This window comes from Bactrocera neohumeralis, chromosome 4, assembly GCF_024586455.1.
Source record: "Bactrocera neohumeralis isolate Rockhampton chromosome 4, APGP_CSIRO_Bneo_wtdbg2-racon-allhic-juicebox.fasta_v2, whole genome shotgun sequence".
NCBI classification, from domain to species: domain Eukaryota; kingdom Metazoa; phylum Arthropoda; class Insecta; order Diptera; family Tephritidae; genus Bactrocera; species Bactrocera neohumeralis.
In genome coordinates, this window is record NC_065921.1 from 63,012,209 (window position 1) to 63,032,595 (window position 20,387).

General features: G+C 32.7%; 2 protein-coding genes across 5 annotated transcripts in view; both read left to right on the top strand.

Moving 5' to 3' along the window:
• The first annotated feature begins 122 nt into the window (after positions 1–122).
• Positions 123–8,541, top strand: LOC126755538 (transmembrane protein 164). 4 transcript variants are annotated; one of them, XM_050468185.1, is made up of 5 exons: positions 123–195; positions 5,673–6,111; positions 6,192–6,384; positions 7,470–7,570; positions 7,629–8,541. In XM_050468185.1, exons 2-5 carry the CDS (start codon positions 5,782–5,784, stop codon positions 8,208–8,210), a joined length of 1,206 nt encoding a protein of 401 aa, XP_050324142.1. In that variant the 5' UTR covers positions 123–195; positions 5,673–5,781; the 3' UTR covers positions 8,211–8,541. The 4 variants fall into 4 exon arrangements, with proteins under 4 accessions (XP_050324142.1, XP_050324141.1, XP_050324143.1 ...); XM_050468184.1 differs by having other exon boundaries at positions 129–211; XM_050468186.1 differs by having other exon boundaries at positions 143–200.
• A 1,462-nt stretch (positions 8,542–10,003) lies between these two features.
• Positions 10,004–20,387, top strand: part of LOC126755528 (sterol regulatory element-binding protein cleavage-activating protein) — a 40,769-nt gene continuing 30,385 nt past the window's right edge. The window contains exons 1-2 of the mRNA XM_050468163.1: positions 10,004–10,494; positions 11,062–11,811. Coding sequence (XP_050324120.1) covers positions 11,543–11,811 — 269 coding nt within the window. The 5' untranslated portion in view covers positions 10,004–10,494; positions 11,062–11,542. The remainder of the gene's footprint in view (positions 10,495–11,061; positions 11,812–20,387) is intronic.

Consider the following 20,387-nt stretch of genomic DNA (forward strand, 5'->3'; position numbering starts at 1 on the left):
TCCTCCGCAATTATTTAATTATTTACATTTTTGTTTTGTATCTCTCTTTCTACATTCACCAAACAGTTACTTACTTTTTCTTTTGCTATGTTTTTTCAAGCCTGCTAACCTAATTGGAAAATTACGCTTTCCATTCCATTCAGTTGTTGAGTGGCTTTTTCCGAGTTTTGTTTATAGAAAAGTGAAAACCTAACGGTAAAGTGCGTATATAGTACGTTTATAAATGTATATATTTTGTTTAAACTTAACTTTTGTTGCAATAATAAGCATTAAAAAATGTAACTGGCAAAAATATAAGTCACCTATTATTTTTCCTATTATTTACAATTAAGGCATAAATGTGTGCACTTATTAAATTAACTGAATGCTCATTTTTTATATCTTTATCATATATTCAGCAAAAAAAAAAAACAAATAAAAATCAAAGTAAATTTAATTTGTACTTAAAAAGACGTTTAAAATGGTATATGCAACAAAAAAATAAAATCAGCTGGAGGATTAAATGCTCTTTGTACGACAGTGCACAATGCTATTGAAGACTTTTAAGTGCCTCTTTTACCTTGCCTACATAAATGTATATGTATATGTTTACGTGGATTAGTTTGTATGCGTTGAACTATAATATGATTTCAAGGTCGATGTAGTGAAGAGATTTAGTCTTTGAGGCTGCAAAAAATGTGTTTTTATATATGTCATTGCCTAAACAATAGTGGTTTCAACAAATTTTTACCAAATAAAACACAACTTTTAAAGAAATTTTGCTCAACAACGCAATTCCTGCTTTAACAAATATGTCAAGTTCTTGCAAAATGAGATGAATTTATAGCAATATATAATGAACTTTATAAACTTTTTAATTGGACGTCGAAAAAACTGAAAACATACCAATACTAACAATCAAATTTTACTTTTAACTCGAGTTAAGCAGTACTTAGAAACAAAAAATTCATAGAAATATATTTTTTCAAATTTTCTATATATTAATTTTTGTTTTTTAACCGATTCTTTCACTTACTAAGAGAAGTTACTTTCATTTATGTGAACCGAGAGAGAGGATGGTATTTATATGCTCTGAAGAAATCCTCATGCCTTCAATGCCATCTATTTTGAAACTGCTTTGGTAGATTTCGGTAATATTTTCTATGTCTATTTAGGAGGTTATGTCACCTACTGTCCTTTCTAAAACGAAACTTGAAACTTAAGGTGGGAAGTACCCGTAGAAGCCGAAAAAAATACTCTTTCGCGCTTTATTTTTAGAAAATTTAGGACTATTTTTAAATTTAAAAAATTTTAATCGAGTATTGTTTGTTCTCGACTTGTCGTGGCTGACATCGAAATTGGCGTAAAAGATCGTGAAATCAAACATTATTTCACTCGAGAGAATTTTTTACTTTAGATAGACTATAAGGAACATTAAACAACTTCTCGCCTTTTCTGCAAAGTTGTTTGTTTATGTTTGTTTGTTCGTAAATAATTTTCTTATATTGTCGATTAAGACAAAAAAGAAAACGACTTTTTGACGTACTGTTACATCCCCCTTATTCCCAGCAGAATACAGTACCCATTTTTTATTAGGGAGAGCTTATTAAGGATCTTAATATGATCTTAATATTTTTTGTATTCCAAATAATTTTTCTGTCAAAATGTACATATGCTGAACCACCTGAAGATTATATGACACCTGACTCTGAATTCCGCTAAGCTAACTTTTTAAATGTTATTTCTTTATAACTCTTCTATTCCCTAAACAGTGGTTTTCTAAATAATGACGGCTTTCCAATGACATCCACAGAATTGACTCTGCATAAGGAACGATTATCTCAATTTCCTCCGTTCTCATATACGCGGTTTAAGTACAGAAATTATTTTTTAACTTCTAGCATTTATAAAGTATTTATTTGATGTTACTAGAATCACCCTAGTACATATTTACACGCTTTCCTATTCGATATATATAACGCAAAAATATTTAATTCCATTTGCATAAGTATAATTATTATCCTCTAGCGATATTGATAATAAAAACGCAAACTTGTGTTGCCACTCAAATTTGCAAATAGTTGAGAGCGCCAACAACTGACGCGCCGAGAGCAAAAAGTGAAATGACAGGATATACAAGTTGGCAAATTACTTGTCAGACACGGCGGCAGTCACTCGTTGCAACTAAAGCAGTAGACTAGATATATTTAGTGAAGAACTCAAAAAATCTGTACCACATAGAATACCGCCGACTGCAGAAAATTTACCATAGAATAGAATGTACAATATTTGTGGAAAATAGCTTTCCGTATTTTAACATATTCGTGTGTGAAGTGATGTGTTTAATCTAAAGTTGTGATTTCTTGTTGTGCTTTGTGCTGTGATAGCGCGGTAATAATTAATGCGAGTAAATGAAGTGTATTTGTGTAGTAAAATCGTAGGTATATGTAGAAAAATAAATAAATAAGCAGCAAAGCAATTATCGATTATAACCAAAAAATATGAGATCCATGCAACGATATGTGTGCTTCAGTCATGGCCGGTAGCAAGCTCTGCAACAACAAAAATTCTGCTCAACTGGCGATTTTAAAGTGTGTAAAAAGAAAAATTTATAAAAAAATAAAAATTTAAAATGACAAAATAGTATTAGTGAATTTATTTTTAATGTTTTTTTTTTAATATTTACATAAGTACATACAATGTAAATATGCATATTTATGTTTGGCTTAATATACACAAATAATATACGATAAGCTAATAAATCAATATTATTTAAAGAATAATATACCCTAATATTAACGGCATATATACATATGTATGTATGTGTTCATACATATATATATGTATACATATATCATACTTTCTGTCGCTAACAAAAGCACAAAATGCCGCCATAACTGAAGGCAGAAAAACACCGTTTGTTGTGCATGGCCCAGACGCATCTAATCACCATAGATGCACAACATACATACATATTTATATGTACATATAAATACATCTGCTATTATGTACAGATTCGTATAGCTATACATATAGTATGTTCTTTCAGTTCAGTTTCATTGCAGGGAAGCAATTTATAGTTAATTATTATGGTATTTTTGTTAAATTGTTTCAACTAATGTAATTAATATTTTATTGATATGGAGGGTTGTCATTCTGTGCATTGAAATGTTAAAAGCTGCCTGTCATAATTAAGTAAAGTGAACATTGCATAGTATATACATATAAAAATACGTCCATATGTAAGTATGTATGTACATGCTGTTTGCATATTTCCCCTAATAATAATAAACTGCAGTATACATGGTAGTATATGTATATTTATAAGTAGAGCTATTAAGTAGGCATAAAGAGATTATTTACTTATATTTCTGATAAAGTCACCCCTCCGATATATGTACATACTTGTGTATAAAAATTTACAAGAGGCTCTTGGGATCATTACAAAAAAGATTATTTTGTTGGCTGAAATTAAACAAATCAGAAAAGGCCGCCAATGCAGAAAGGAGTACTAAGGACATAGTGGTGTTGGATCAGGCATATTTAAATATTCTTATTTTATAAGAATTGACAAAACTGTTTTGTTAAACAAAAATAGATTCTATGCTTATTTCCAAGAATATTTTTTCAATATGAACAACAACAATGCCAATATGATCTATAGTAAAAATATCTTAGTAAATCTTTTCTGTATTTGCGATCTTTCACAAAGAAAGAACTATTAATAGGTTTTGGTTTTGGTTTTTCTGATCAAATGGCTAATGACTTCACATTACAAACTTCTAAAGAATGTCCGTACTAGAAAAATAGTATCGGAAAATTGATAGCAGATAGAAACTATACGTAAAGTGGGTAATGAAGAAACAGAAATTTCTGATTTAGTAAAGCTCCGTCATATACCGCTGTGTACGTATATTTACTTTAACTTGAATTTATTTTCTATACCTTGAACAGATTCTATTAAGTTTGGCGGATCCCCATTTAAAATATATATGTATATAAATTACGAGCTGAGTCGATTTAGCCGTGTCCATTCATCTGCCCTTACTGTATATATGTATGCATATGAATATCAGACATCTCGATCAGAAAATTTGCACACGTCCTTTCCTCACCAAGAACTTACTAATTTGTCGGAGCCGTCAATATCGAACTACTGTAGGACTAAGCCATTAAAATCAAGCCCTGATAAACTTTTTACTTGACAAATTATCTTCGCGAAATTAAGCATGAAGTATTTGCCAAGACAACGCTATAATGTACAAAAATATATTGTTCAGACTGAACCACTGTAGTCTAAACCTTACATACAAACTGACCGATCAAGCTTTTCATGATTAGAATTGTATTTAATTCTACTGAATTGTTCCAAAATATAGTTTACAAAAAGGTGAAAGTCACAGTTAGTGAAGGATCAACATAAAAGATGGTACACCCTATATATTTACAACTCTATTGTTTATACAACTCTGCCAAAAATAATACTTTTTACTGTTTATTACTTTATTAGGCTTATCTTTGATTTATGTATTTGATTATTGCCTTAGCGTGTCCCTTATCAACATACCAATTAAGTTTAGGTGTTTTGGCAAATACCGGACATGGCAATTTGCCAGTGACAATCACTTGTTTGTATTTTTTCCACATAACTGTTCCACATGCTGTTAGCATCAGCAGCTGCTTTAGTTGTTCAAGAAAGTAAAATCAGAACAGTGAAAAAATATAATGATTGAATTATCAGCCTTACCGCTGCTGTTGAACAATTTTGAAAAACTATTTTCGTTTTTAATAAAACGCAATACATTTTTACCAAATCTCATAGGTAATAAAATACTAAAGTCCCCAAAACGTGGCTGTAAATAATAGTCGTCACTTCAATAAAATTTCCTATTATCCCCACGCAGCTCTTTATTTAATTATAGAAAGTACTCCGGGCCACCAGGGCGTATGAGTAATCTATGATTACACTGTAAAATCATCCAACACATTTATGTATATTATTATTTATTGATGTGGCATCCTAGTGTCGGTAATAATTTTTCTCTTAAAACGAACACACAACTGCACGCACTATAAATAATCATACACATACATATTAACCAAATTGCAGGGGTGCCATACATTTGTGTACGTACATGTTTGGGTATGCAATATTTACATTTATGTTATAATTTCTTATGAAGCGATTTTATTTTTATTATTAGCAGGCGTTAGCAGAAAAAATTGCCAAAAATAACAGTAAAACGTAAAATTAATATGTGTGTATGAGAAGTAATTTCCAATAGAGAAACTATTACTGAGTATCCACGCTGGCAGCGAAAGCTTTGGTTTCATTTGCATATTTTATGGACGAAAATCGAGGATCAGGTTCATACAGATTTTTGCAGGCTTTCAGCTAAACTTTAAGAGCTTTTCAACATATTTATATCTATTTGTAATAATCAATATTTTGTGTAATAAATTCGGTGGTCCTCATCTTGATGAATAAAATAAATTTTTTTTGCACTTTTTTCTAAGTACAACTTTTGTTGTGAATCTTTACTGCTTCTTCGAATACGAACCTACTTCTATACTCATATTAATTTTTGTACAATTTTTAAACTATTTTATAAATAAAATATAAAGATAGTTTCAATGATAACGTTTATATTATTACGTTTATTATCTCATATAATTGTTTGTTTATGTTTTAGGTTATAGACTGTGACTGAAGGCAAATATCAAATCAGCGAAGCAACCAAAAATTAATCTAAAAATTAAAAATTAAAAAAAAAATCGTCCATTTTCTCTACACACGATATTATGGATTGGAGCTGGGCTATTGCCGGTATCAACGATGAAATACCACGTACAGCCGGTCCTGAATGTATTAACTACATGACGAATCGTCGCCGTTGGATTGAATCCACTATTTTAAGCGCAATCTTCATTTATCTAATATGCTGGGCCGCAAAACGCATGGATCCGATTATAATGCCACCGCTCAAGGATATCAATAAGCCACACTCCGCCATAAGACTTACGCTAATGTTATTGATGACCTTCATATTTGGCGTAGAAATGGGTTTTAAATTTGCCAATAAAAATATGATATATGTTTTGAATCCATGTCACATCCAAACTTTGGTCCAGGTAATCTGCATTAATATAGATTTTTTTTATAGATAAAATTTATATTTTATATATGTGTATATACATATGTATGCTTACAGATCTACCTTTTAGCAGCAAAGCCCAGTAAGACGACCATCGCTTTATTTCGCATACAAATGAATAATTTAAATGGTCCCTTTTTGGCGTTTCTATTCCCGGAAGTAGAATGTCGTACATTACATTTTGAACAGGCAACTTATTGGATTCAGCATGCCTTACTCTATATAATACCGGCTTATATATTAAGAAGTGGTAAGTCCGTACAAAACTGTAATCAGTTATATAATGCTCTCCGAGGAAAACTTGGTCCCTAAATTTTTACATCCTCACAATTTGTGTTTTCTCCTCATATCCTTTTCAAATAACGGGTTTTAGTACAGTCGTTTATAAGGACAAGAAAAAACGTTAATTTTGTTTGGCCCAAAACCATAATAACTTCAAAGATGCATTTATTAAGCGTATATACACTACAATTACTATGAAAGTTGGACAGTCCTTTCTATATATGACGTGAGGTGTCTTAAACTTGTTTTTATCATATATATGAGATGCGTTCCAAAGTAAAAAGGACTTAAAAAAAACAGAACAAATGGCTTTTTTGGCAAAATAAATTTATTTTATTTTATTTAAAATAGTCTCCTTCTCCTTCAATACAGCTTTTTGCACGGCCCAAAGGATGTCGAACGAGTGTTTTAGCTCGTTGGCCGGTATGGCCGCCAGTATGCCGGTGCAAGCCTTTCGAATGGCCTCTACGTCTGCATAACGCTCTCCTTTGATGGGCAAATGCATTTTTCCGAAAAGGAAGCCGATGTTTTGGAGATGTTCAATTTCATTTCCATGAATTTCAATGATGATTTCGGCAGATTTTTGATGAATTCACGCACAGTTTTGATGGAATTTCCGGTGATCACGGACCTTAATGTTTATGTTTATCGTCATTTATGTCTTCACGACCATTATGAAAACGTTGAACCACTCGTGCACTCTGATACGGAATAGGCAATCATCGCCATATACTTGTTTCATCAATTGAAACGTTTCAGTAAAAGTTTTACCAATTTTAAAACAAAATTTACTGTTGGCTCTTTGTTCGAAGCTCATTTTCGCACCGATAACACAAACATACTGACACTTAAAACGCAATAACTTCACTTCCAACCGATGAAATGTCATGAAATTCTCACTGGACAACCGGTAAAGATAGCAAATTCTAACGCACCAGTCGGCATATAGATGGCGCCACCAGGGGGCTGATTCCTCTTTTTTCCAGAAACTAGTGTTATTAATTCAAGCATATTTCTGATAACTTATCCTTAATCTAATTTAAACATTTCCAGGTGCGTATCAAATTGAGGGCTTATATGATTACAATTGGACTACTATCGGGACTGCTACAATGCTGCTATATCATTTCGCTTTTTTGACCCCCATATCGATGGTAAGTTGATAATTGGATTTTCCTAGAAATTTTTTTCAATAATAATTTCTTGATTCAGTTTACTGGCATAAATCTTAGCCATATGTTATGCGCTGCGCTATCAGATCCATTTCAAGGTCAAAATTATCGCATCGCCGCTACGATACATGAAATCTTTTTATGTCCTATATTGAACAAAACAACTGTACTAATATTTAGCAAACCAACAGTTATGTCTAATGTCAAAAGACTAAGACCCAAATTCGAATTGCCCCTAAATAAGAGCATCACAAGCGACAGACGTCTCTCAACAGATAATCCGTTACTCACTACACGTGGGACCTATACACCAGTGCACCTGTCAAAATCAGTACCAACGACACCCACATCCATTGCACCAATCACAAACAGTTCACCAATTAGTGAAATTTCATTGGTTGCCGAAATGGCGGCTGCTGTAGCTGCTGGCAGTGGACCTGTCACCATGATGCGGCGAATGAAACGAAATTCCATAAATTTAGTAACGTCGGAAATTGTGGGTGTTGGTCAACAACGTAATGATGCATACAATAATGCTGATGAGTTGGTGAATGGTGAATATACGTGCGCTACAACTGTCAGTGACGGTAAATCTTCAAAGCCAGCCACAAAAATTGACTAGTATATAACGTTGGATTTTGTCAGACCTTGGTGGATACCCATAAATTTCATTTCATGCTTGTAGTGCTGGTATAGTGATATTGGAAAAGCAATATATAAGTGCGATTAATTTGGCAGGTCAATTGTATTTGAGACTAAACGGCTAGAAAATCAAGCGGTCATGCTTTAATGTACCTGAGTAATCCAAAAGCGGATAATGTCAGTAAATTCAGAGAGGAAATTCAAATTCAAAATTATGGTGGCAATAAATCTTAATTTTTTTTTACATATAGCGGCTGTAAGTTATATAAATATAACGAATGTGAGCGGTTGGAGGAATGTAAATACATACATACATATACATATAGATGTATGCATACATATGCATGCAACATTCGATACATTTAATTTTAAATGTAAAATAAGTAACTTACACACATTAATAGTTATTACTGGAAATTTATAATAAATTAAAATAGATAATTTCTTTGTCATGCAACCAAAGAGATGCATAAGGAAAAATTAACAAATTTTTATATACAATTAGGGTTGTTAGAAGACATTGCAAAACAATTACGGAAAATCGGTAAACTTCAAATGCTCATCAAAAATGGTTCTCAATATCGTCACGATGTTGTTAAGCATATAACTTAATAACTACAAAAATCATATACATACATATGTACATATAACTATATGAATAGTGTTAAGTAAATTGAATCAATTTTTCTTGCCAATTAATGAAAATGTTAACTATGTATGTAGAATTCGACTAGTGTCCAACCAAACCGAAAGATATAGTGAATATATCCTAATTTTCAGACAATTGCATGAAGCAACAAAAAATATCTCAAATATTTAGTACTGGATGCATAACAGTTGTGATTTCTCAAATGATAATTATTATTTTAAAATATAAAAGAAAAATTCGCATTATATATGCCTGATATATCGTAGATAAGTTTAGCTTATCGTGAATTATATTCATAAATGAAACATAATAAATATATTGTAAAAAAAAACTTAGTTAAACTAAAGTAATACTCAAAATGACTGTAATCTGTTTCCAAAGACATATATATGAATATATTATATTATTACTACTTAAAAAATAAAAATAAAACAATAAAAACCCAAACTTTAACAATATATCACTCGTCGTTTCGATAATAATACGTTATCGGAATTGACCCGTATTTTATTCCGACAAGGGCTGTAATTGTAGTGTTCTAATAGTGATTTGTGTACTTGTGGCTACCATTTTATATAACGTGGATTCTGAAAATAATTAAATTAATTTTTAAAAAATTAAAAATTAATAAAGGTTAAAATTTGTTGTTAAATTTAAATAAATTCAACTCTTGTAAAGTTAAATGTAATTGACGCCAATATTTTGAATACTTGTTCAAATTATATTCCGTTGCATTAGTTCTATTGAATTGATTACACACTTCCAGCAAAAATACATCATAAAATTAATTAAATGCTCAAAAATGTCTCTATGTTGTTGTAAATATTTCGTTACTGTTGGCAACGCTATAGTTTGACATTTGCGAACGCCACAGCTGATACAAAGCAAGGCAAAAAGTATTGTTGTGAATTCTTAAATTCTAGTTAGAATAGTGATACCATTTATAGTTAACATAGCTTCTTAATTAAGGATATAATATAAATCGAATAATAAAAAATATACTAATTTTATTGAAGAAAATGTGAAATTATGATTAATGAGCTCATGCAATATATGTTTATGTTTACACAAGAATTTGTGATTATCAGGTAGTTTGTACATCTGGCAAGCGTGGTTTCTGTTCTTTTCAATTTTGCACGGAACTTGTTCTTGTTAGAATGTTTTCTATCTAACGCGCATGGAAAACTGTAATTTTATATTATTTAAATGATTTCGTTTCGTGGTGATTTATATCTACAATAAATAGTTTAATCAAAATGAAATTGTAAGTTGTAATCCAAAGATTGCTTACTACTGTGTTGTTTGTGAATTTAGTAAAAAAATTGCAAAGCAGATGGTGATTAATTGGTTGTCATTGAGTGTCAGTTCTAAATGAATGAATACTTAGAAGCGAAAAGGATCGTAAAAGAAAAACAAAGTGAATTTATGCACATTCCGTTGCAAGCAGTGTTTAATAATATAAAATAACTTGTTCTTTAATTGCAATTTCGGTTTATGTTTATCGCAATTGTTAATTAATGTTAAAAAAGTTAAACAATAAGCCGGGAAGTAGCAGTGCATTTTGTGAAAATAGTCATTTTGCTGAAAAAATGAAACAAATTTGAAATTGAATAAGGTAAAGAGTATCGTCATTTAATACCACGCATTTGGCTTCGATTTTCTGCATTCGTCTTTTCATTTTTGACTACACTACCTCCCCCTTATGAGTACCAATAAAATATGTCTTTTGTGTAATGATGAACGCATTCTTGAGAGGCATCAAGATATGTTGATAGAGCAGGTGGGGCAGACGGTAGATATGGGAGCGACACTATCTATAGGAAGGAGCGAACCAAAACCATATATATTTACAATGCTTTAAAACAACAAATACAATAACAACGTACTGCAGAATATTTCAGCTGGCACTGATTAGGGCGGCCGGCAATGCTTATTTGTGACAATTTGATAACAAAAGCACGAAATGTAATTGTAAATAAGTTGCATATAAATGAAATTGAAAACCATAAGAAAAATAACAAAACGAAGTAATTTGTGATATATCGACGAAGTGTAAAATTCTAATTGGAAAATAAATTAGCAGATATCAATTTACATGCAAAACATGTTGTGTTTTAAAGAAATATTTGTACTGTTTACAAATTGTGAAAAAGTATTTTTGATACTTAACCAATATTTACAGGTTTTAACTTTTAATAATTTTCATCATTTGCATATAAACCTTAAAATAATTGCGTAATTATGTATGAAAAGAAAATATAAGACAAAAATAAATATATACATATATAGTGATCAACGATTTGTTAATAGAAAAAGTTAAATAAGTGAAAGTAATGGAAACGTATTTAAAAAATTCATAAGAAAGAGTAAATAAAATAAATTATTGTTTCTATAATAAAACAACACGTCGATTGCGTTGCGTGTGTACCAACCGCATGTTGAAGAATATGTACATATGTATGGCTTGAACACAAATAACGAAAAGATCGAGGCGATAAACCATCAAATTCTCGTTCGTAGTTGCTTATACAAAAATTCATCTGCCATCACTCTTTGCAAAGATATACACATTGCAAGCATTGGCGCTTGCAATGTGAATAGGCATGCTGATATAGTGCCGGTAGACGAACAAAACGATATACAAAGCTAAAGAACTCACGAATATGCCAGCTGTTGATTCTTCCAAAGCATTTGGTAATTCGAGTTCATACGAATACAATAAAACAACAACAACAGCAATGACCACTACATCCGGTGGAGCTGCTAGTTTGGGCAATATTGGCGGGAACGCCGCCCAAAAGCGCTCTTCAACCTCTGATACCTCAGGTCTTCCCGATGCAGTTTCGCATTTCTACTACAAACATGGTCTCTTCCTCTCTAGCTATCCAACATGTGCCACTAGCATTGCTATTATGGCAATATTACTATCGTGGTGAGTAAATGCAAGTGTGCGCATTAGTATTTTGAACTATATGTATGTATTTACATAGATATGTAAATTTACTTAGTTTATAAATAAATGTTTAACAGTAATATACATATATTTCTTTTAAAGCTGAAAAGTAAAAATGTGAAAAAGTAAAGCAATAACAAAAATAAATATATACAAGAGTGAGTAAGAGTTCTTAGACAATAAATATTTGTATACCTAAATATGTATGTATGCTATATTTTTAAAACAAGTGAAAAGCGAAATAAAATTTAATAATTATCTACACATGGCTCGTAAGTAGCAAATATTACAAATTATGAAAAAGTGTGTTAAATATATATATATGTATGTATGTACATATGTATGCATTTTCTTCATAATATAAATAAAAAAAATTCATGCGAATGTTTTTGTATCGTAATTCCTACTTAAATATGCATGAGTACATTATCATTTATTTATCAGAATACAATTGATACTTGTACTGTATGAATGTACGATTCAAATTTAATATCTCTAAATAAAAACTTAAAAGTTTGTTTAAAAAAATGGTCCACATTTTCTTAGACTACTTTCGCACTCATTAAATAAAAGTGCATATTAATATACATATGCATGCATACATACATATTGATGCGTGTTTTAAGGATAATTTTAATAAGTTGGTTTTATACCTATGAATTATACATAGATATTATAAATAATTATTGGGAAATAGTTAATAAAAACGTAGTAAAATAAGAAGCGTATGATGTCTGTATATTCTTATGTATTGCATAAGGTTGTGCATACTGCTGGTGTATGCATGTGTATATATGCGTATGTATGAATATATACATACTAACATACATACATATGTATGTACAAATATTTGGTTTCAAGAACGTGTATAGCTATCATGCAACAAGTAGTTTAGAAATATTCGTAGACGTGCTGGTGCCAATTTTGAAATTAATGAATGAAATTGCAAAACACTTGCTCTCATTGTTTCTATGCACATTATATACATATAAACATTTTAAATACATTTCTAAAATTTAGATTATATCAGCTCTGGCTCTCTTGGGTCCATGGTGGCAGCAAATTTAAATCTTGCGTTAATTTTGGGACGCTCTTTATATAGTATTCTTTGCCATTTCGTAAACAATTTTTTTAGTTTTAATTTCTATTTCAAAAAGTAAAAGTATTTTATATATAATTCACGTCTACTGTTTTTTTTCTTATATCAAATTTTGCAACTTTATCGCTTGTCATACGCTATTTTTGAGTACATACCATCATCTAAATAAAACTTGATAAAGAAAATGATTTATGTGTACGCATAAAAAACTTTTAATACGAGTACCCTTTTACCAGTGATATGGCTGAAAGTGAATCGTTAAAAACATGCAAAGCAAAGTTCATGATTCACGCCGGGTTTTACATAGGTAAAAGTGAATGTAATTTAAGTATAGAATGCAACAGTACACATACATACATACATATGTATATTTATAGCCGCGCACATTGTTTTTTCAAGAGTTACTCTTTGCAAATAATTCTTTCTCTTTTAATAAAATTATTATTGAAAGTGGAGAAGGCAATAGTTAGTCTAATAACTGAAGAAACTATAACTGGTGGCTGAATAAATTTTCTGAGAAAATGTAAAAAATATACCTGATATAAGTCGCTTTAATTTAAAATAAAATTTAGTACATCTCACATCGCTCGTAAATTATTATACTCTCGCAACAATGTTGCTAAAGAGAATATTATAGTTTTGTTCACATAACGGTTGTTTGTAAGTCCTAAAACTAAAAGAGTCAGATATAGGGTTATATATACCAAAGTGATCAGGGTGACGAGTAGAGTCGAAATCCGGATGTCTGTCTGTCTGTCGTCCGTCCGTCTGTCCGTCCGTCCGTGCAAGCTGTAACTTGAGTAAAAATTGAGATATCATGATGAAACTTGGTACACGTATTCCTTGGCTCCATAAGAAGGTTAAGTTCGAAGATGGGCAAAATCGGCCACTGCCACGCCCACAAAATGGCGGAAACCGAAAACCTATAAAGTGTCATAACTAAACCATAAATAAAGATATTAAAGTGAAATTTGACACAAAGGATCGCATTAGGGAGGGGCATATTTGGACGCAGTTTTTTTGGAAAAGTGGGCGTGGCCCCGCCCCCTACTAAGTTTTTTGTACATATCTCAGAAACTACTATAGCTATGTCAACCAAACTCTACAGAGTCGTTTTCTTCAGATATTTCTATATACAGTTCAAAAATGGAAGAAATCGGATAATAACCACGCCCACCTCCCATACAAAGGTTATGTTGAAAATCACTAAAAGTCCGTCAACCGACTAACAAAAAACATCAGAAACACTAAATTTTACAGAAGAAATGGCAGAAGAAAGCTGCACCCAGGTTTTTTTTAAAAATTGAAAATGGGCGTGGCCTCGCCACTTATGGACCAAAAACCATATCTCAGGAACTACTAGACCGATTTCAATGAAATTCGGTATATAATATTTTCTTAACACCCTGATGACACGTACGAAATATGGGTGAAATCGGTTCAAAACCACGCCTTCTTCCAATATAACGCTATTTTGAATTCCATCTGATGCCTTCTCTGTATAATATATGTATACATTAGGAACCAATGATGATAGCGGAATAAAACTTTACAAAAATACGGTATTTGAAAAATATATAAATGACGTATAATGAAATCTCGATTATCACTTTATCATGCGAGAGTATAAAATGTTCGGTGACACCCGAACTTAGCCCTTCCTTACTTGTTTTTCCTTTCACTTTTGTTAATTCCTGCTTGAGAATCGATGATTAACAGTCAGGTATCTTACTGGTAGCGTTGGAATATCGGAAGGATCAGTGAAAACTATTATGGAAGATAATTTGGGCTCAAGAAAAGTAAAATCACGATTGGCTCCAAAATAATTGATTTTTTCGAAAAACAGCGACGCGTTAAGCGTCCCGGAAACGTGATGCATCAACCGTACCTGATTTAGCTCCGTGTAGCTTCTAGCTATTCAGCAAACTGAAACGGCCGGGACCGACCGGGAAAGCTGTTTTGAGTTCATTGAAGACATTAAATGTGAATCGCTACGCGCATTGAATGATATTCCGGAAATTGACCTTAACAACTGTTTCGAGGAAAGGATAAGACTTCAGCACAAGTGTATTGAAGCGAAGAGGGATTCATTTTATGGGGAGGACATAGATTTTGAAGAATAAATTAGTAAATTTATTAAGAAAGTCTTACTATTTTTTGCTCATAGTAGATAGCTGACATCGAGCGCCCAACTTTTTAATGCTGTATCTCCAAAACTACTCTGATCAACTTGCATTTAGGAAAATATTCTAGTGATTTTATAAAATTAAATAAGTCAATAAAAAATATTTTTTTACAAGGGGGGGAACAGGGTGTATTAAGTTTGTTACAAAGTTTGTAACACCCAGAAGGAAGCTTCGGAGACCCTATAAAGTATATATGTATATAAATGATCAATATGTTAAGCTAAGTCGATTTAGCCATGTCCGTCTGTCTGTCTGTCCCTCTGCTTGTCTGTCCGTCTGTATATATACAAACTAGTCCCTCAGTTTTTAAGATATCGTTTCGAACTTTTGCAAACGTCTGCTGAACTGCTGATGTCGGACCACTATAGCATATAGCTGCCATACAAACTGAACGATCGGAATCTAGTGCTGGTATGGAAAACTTTTGCATTTGACAAAATATATTCAGGAAATTTGGTATAGACTATTTTCAAAGGCAACAATTTAATTTCCGAAGAAATTGTTCAGATCGGTTAACTATAGCCATACAAACTGAATGATCGGAATCATCTAAACTGAGAAGAATTAAACAGGGGGTCCCGCAGGGTGGTGTCATCTCCCCGTTACTGTTTAACTTCTACATCTCGAAACTCCCGCAGCCACCAGAGGGGATTTCCATAACCACGTACGCAGATGATTGCACGATATTGACGTCGGGCAATGGAATTGATGGCATGTGTTCAAAAGTAAACAACTACCTCTCCGACCTTTCTCGTTTCCTCACTGCACCGAACCTCACACTTTCTCCCACCAAATCCACAGCGACCATTTTTACGAACTGGACGAAGGAGTATATACTTAAACTTAATATTGCAGTCGACATTTGATAGTCTGTGCTCCTTCACTCCCCATACGACCGCGATTATCGCCAAGGTACAGAGCCGCAACAAAATCCTCAAGTCACTAGCCGGCAGCACATGGGGAAAAAACAAAAAAACGTTGTTGGCAACATACAAGGCAATATGCCGGTTCTCAATTACGCAGAACCAATATGGCCTGGATGCAGTGGTAAGCAGATGAGGAAACTCCAGACCTGCCAGAACACACTCCGGACCACGACGGGATGCCTCTTGATGTCTCCCATCGAACACCTACGTAGTGAGACGCTTATGCTACCATTTAAGGAGCATAATGAACTCCTTTCCAAGCAGTTCCTGCTGGGATGTTTTCGTAGAAATCACCCTTGCAGCCACGTGCTTGAAGCGGAACCGTCCCCTAGAATCTTCAAGAGGTCTTTACTTGACTACGTCGACGACATCGTACAGTACGCCGACCGGACTTCGGACGCAACTGACTTCCGAGAGGTACTGACCGCCATTCACAGTGGAGCTATCAACACCTTCAAGGACACCCTACCTATCGCTAGATGACGTCGACGACAACATGGATAACCCTTACCATTCTAACGGGGATTGATAACTGTTAAAACAATAACAACATCGGAATCAAGGGCTTGTATGGAAAACTTTCGCATTTGACGTGGTATCTCCACGAAATTTGACATGGATTACTGCTTAAAGTAATTATATAATCTCCAAAAAAGTTTTTCTGGTCGGATTACTATAGCATATAGCTTCCATACAAACTGAACACATAGTTACTAAAAGAAATGCACCTGTGAAGGGTATATTAGCTTCGGTGTAGTCGAAGTTAACGTTTATTTTTTTTTTTTTTTTTTTTTGAAGTCGTGAAACTCGGAAAGAGACAGATCTCGAAAAGTACACCTGGTAAACCTAAAGCTAGTTAATTAAAATTGTTTATTTCTACAATGAGCGAGGGCATCTACCGTAGGGATCCGTTAGCATTTAATCTCTCCTTTCTTTTTTAATTACCAATATTATTATGTTTGTAAAGAGATACAAATATACGAGTGGGTATTAAATAATTTAACTTATGTACTTCCGTTTATAACTATTTTAATTGTATGTACCTTAATTTGTCTCTGAATTGAATTACATAAGCGACCAAAGTTTTACATATAAAGGGTCTACCAACAAGAAGGACGCGAAGTTAAAATGAAATGAAACATGAAATTGCGTTTATTGAACCAAACGAGAATTTTACTCACTCACGGTTTTCTTTGTTTACGAAGCCATTAAGCCAGAAATAAGCCTCATCTGAGAAGATGAAATGACAAACCTTACTGAACACACTGACAAAAGTTGACACAAATCCTTAAAACAAGTCTGCCACAAGCTTCAAAATCATGTCTTTCCTATTGACAAACGCTGTACATACATATACATATGTATTATTAGGGTGTTTTTTTTTTAACTATAAATTTTTTCAGTTCCCTCACGAAATTTCCTTGGAAATATAATACCCTAAAAATATTCCCTTTTTTAAGTAAGGCTGTATGCAATTTTCATAGATTTTTTAATACATACGATCTATAAAAATTCTATAAAGCCTTACTTAAAAAGCCGAATATCACGAGAAGTATTAACGATAGCGATTTTGACCTGGAACCTTTTTTATAGCAAATAAAATTTCCTATAAAATTGTCATTTAAATTTTTTCTATAGCTCTTGTCTTTTACGAGATAAATACAAAAAAATGCGAATTTCATGGAAAAATCAGGTTTAGAGCCCCGTACTACCTCACCGGTGTGAGTTACGACTTTGTTGCACTGGGCACTTTTGTAGAGTAAACAATTCTGGGAAATATGCGTCTAAAGTCAAAGCGAAGGCATAAAATACCTCTGATCTGTAAGAATTTAAAGATAAAAACTCACGATTGTAGTGTATTTTCTATGGAAAATTTTTACAGGGCTTGGTCCAGTTCTTAATGTTAATATTAAGGGCTAAAATTTTTAGGGAAATTTTTTTAGGGTATTTCCAAGGAAATTTCGTGACGGGACTGAAAAAATTAGTAGTTAAAAAAAAAACACCCTAATGTACATACATATATACTATACTATTTATAGTTTATTTTCTAATAGTACTCGTAACAACATTTGACGTCACATTTTGCAAGTGCATTTTTTGAGCTGGCTATACGAGGTATTGATAGGTCAATAGTTATTCTGCTTACGAAAAAAAACGAACGCAAATCGAGCAAAGTTCCTGCATATAATATAAAACGCTAACTGATAGCAGAATAATTTTCACTACACATATAGACAACTGCATAATTAGGCCTACGGAATATATAGTACATATGCATAGCAGGTCTACGTAGTATATAAGTACATATATACGGATAATTTTGTTTCCATACTTGTCGTTATTAATTACCTTACAACTACGTAGTATGGACCCCAAGTCCAACTGTTTTTTATACTCTTGCAACCAGTTGCTACAGAATATTATAGTTTTGTTCATCTAACGGTTATACGTATCACCTAAAACTAATCGAGATAGATATAAAGTTATATATACATACATATATAACTGATAAGGGGGACGAGAAAATTTGAAATTCGGTTGACTGTCTGTTTGTCCGTCTGTACAAGCTGTAACTTGAGTAAAAATTGAGATATCTTGATGGAATTTGTTATATAGGTTCCGAAAACATATAAAGTGCCGTAATTTAGCACTAAATTAAGGTATAAAACTCATATTTGAAAAAGTGGGCGTGGCCCCGCCCTCTAATTAGTTTAATGTTTATATATCCTAAACCTCTAAAGTTACAACCACCAAATTCGCTCAGCGTGAATATTATAAGAACTCCTGCGATGGTGAGAAAGTGGATGAAGTCGGATGAAAACCAGGTTCACTCTGCATATAATGGTACTGTTCAAAACTATTAAAAGCGTAATAAATCCATAATTAAATACGCCAGAGACATTAAATTTTACCACCGAGATAGTATGATAAGGCTTTATAGGGGCCGGGTAAAAATTGGACAATGTGCTTGGGACCGCCTACTTTTTGGTGAAATCTCATATCTCGGTGACGTTGAGCAACACCAAAAGCTCCGTTAGGATCGGGAAGGACCTCTCCGAGCCGTTCGATACCAAACGAGGTTTCAGACAAGGCGACTCCCTATCGTGCGACTTCTTCAACCTGCTGCTGAAGAGAATATTTCGAGCTGGTACAATCTTTTATAAGAGTGCTCCATATGATTGGTCTTTGATTGTATATGAGGTACCTTAATGATAATAGTTAATGGATAATATCGGGTCGACACTAACCCAACTCCCATATACTACATACTTATGTATAATGACTTTCGTTTTTCTAATAAATCTTATGCTGAATTTGTCGGCCAGTGTATGAGTTATATTGAGTATACTTGTATAAAACTTCTTAGATTCCGATCCTCTCCTGGCTTTATTTCTTGCAAGTTGCAAGAGTATATAAAATGTTCGGTTGCACCCGAACTTAGTCCTTCCTTATTTGTTCCTTATAAAATAAGATGACATGTGCCAGAAAGAAATTTATTCTGTAATTGTTATGAAAATTGCTGATTAGTTAGATTCAAGACAGGAATTTCTAGTTGTATACTGGTAAATGTACTCACCAACATTTCCGCGTATTATGAAATGTAAGTATGTTTCAAAACAAATGTACATATGTATGTATGTATATTTCTATCCGTTTTACATATTCATTAAAATTTTATTCGAAATTCAATGCATGCGCTTTTATTGGACATAAATGACAATAGTAAACGATAATGTTTGAATTAAAGCGCCTTGAGTTAATATTTAAATATTACTGCGCAACATTAAAATGGTAATATAACGGATGTAACGGTGGGGAGGGTGAAAGGTGGCCGTGTGAGGCGCACGTTTTTAGTTGATACATATGTATGTACATGCATACATTGTGACAAAAGAGTGCCCCGAAATTGTAATTAAATTCCTCGGGTAAATGATATTTCAAAAAAATGTATTTTCCTAAGTTTGTAGCACTGTCCTTAATTACTACGACAAATATAAGCGCGATCTGTCAACCACTTTGTTTACAGCAGCTGCTAAGTCGGTACACATCAGTAGTGCGTTGCTATTTTTATCGGGTGATTTTTTAAGAGCTTGATAACTTTTTTAAAAAAAAACGCATAAAATTTGCAAAATCTCATCGGTTCTTTATTTGAAAATGATACTTTTTGAAGATAAAAAAATGTATTTTCCTAAGTTTGTAGCACTGTCCTTAATTACTGCCCATGCATCCCGAAAAATGCAAGTTTGGTGTGGTTTGTACGCTGGTGGAATCAACCAAAGATGCTTTGTGAATGGCGATCGCTATCGTTCGATGCTAACAAACTTTTTGTGCCAAAAATGGAAG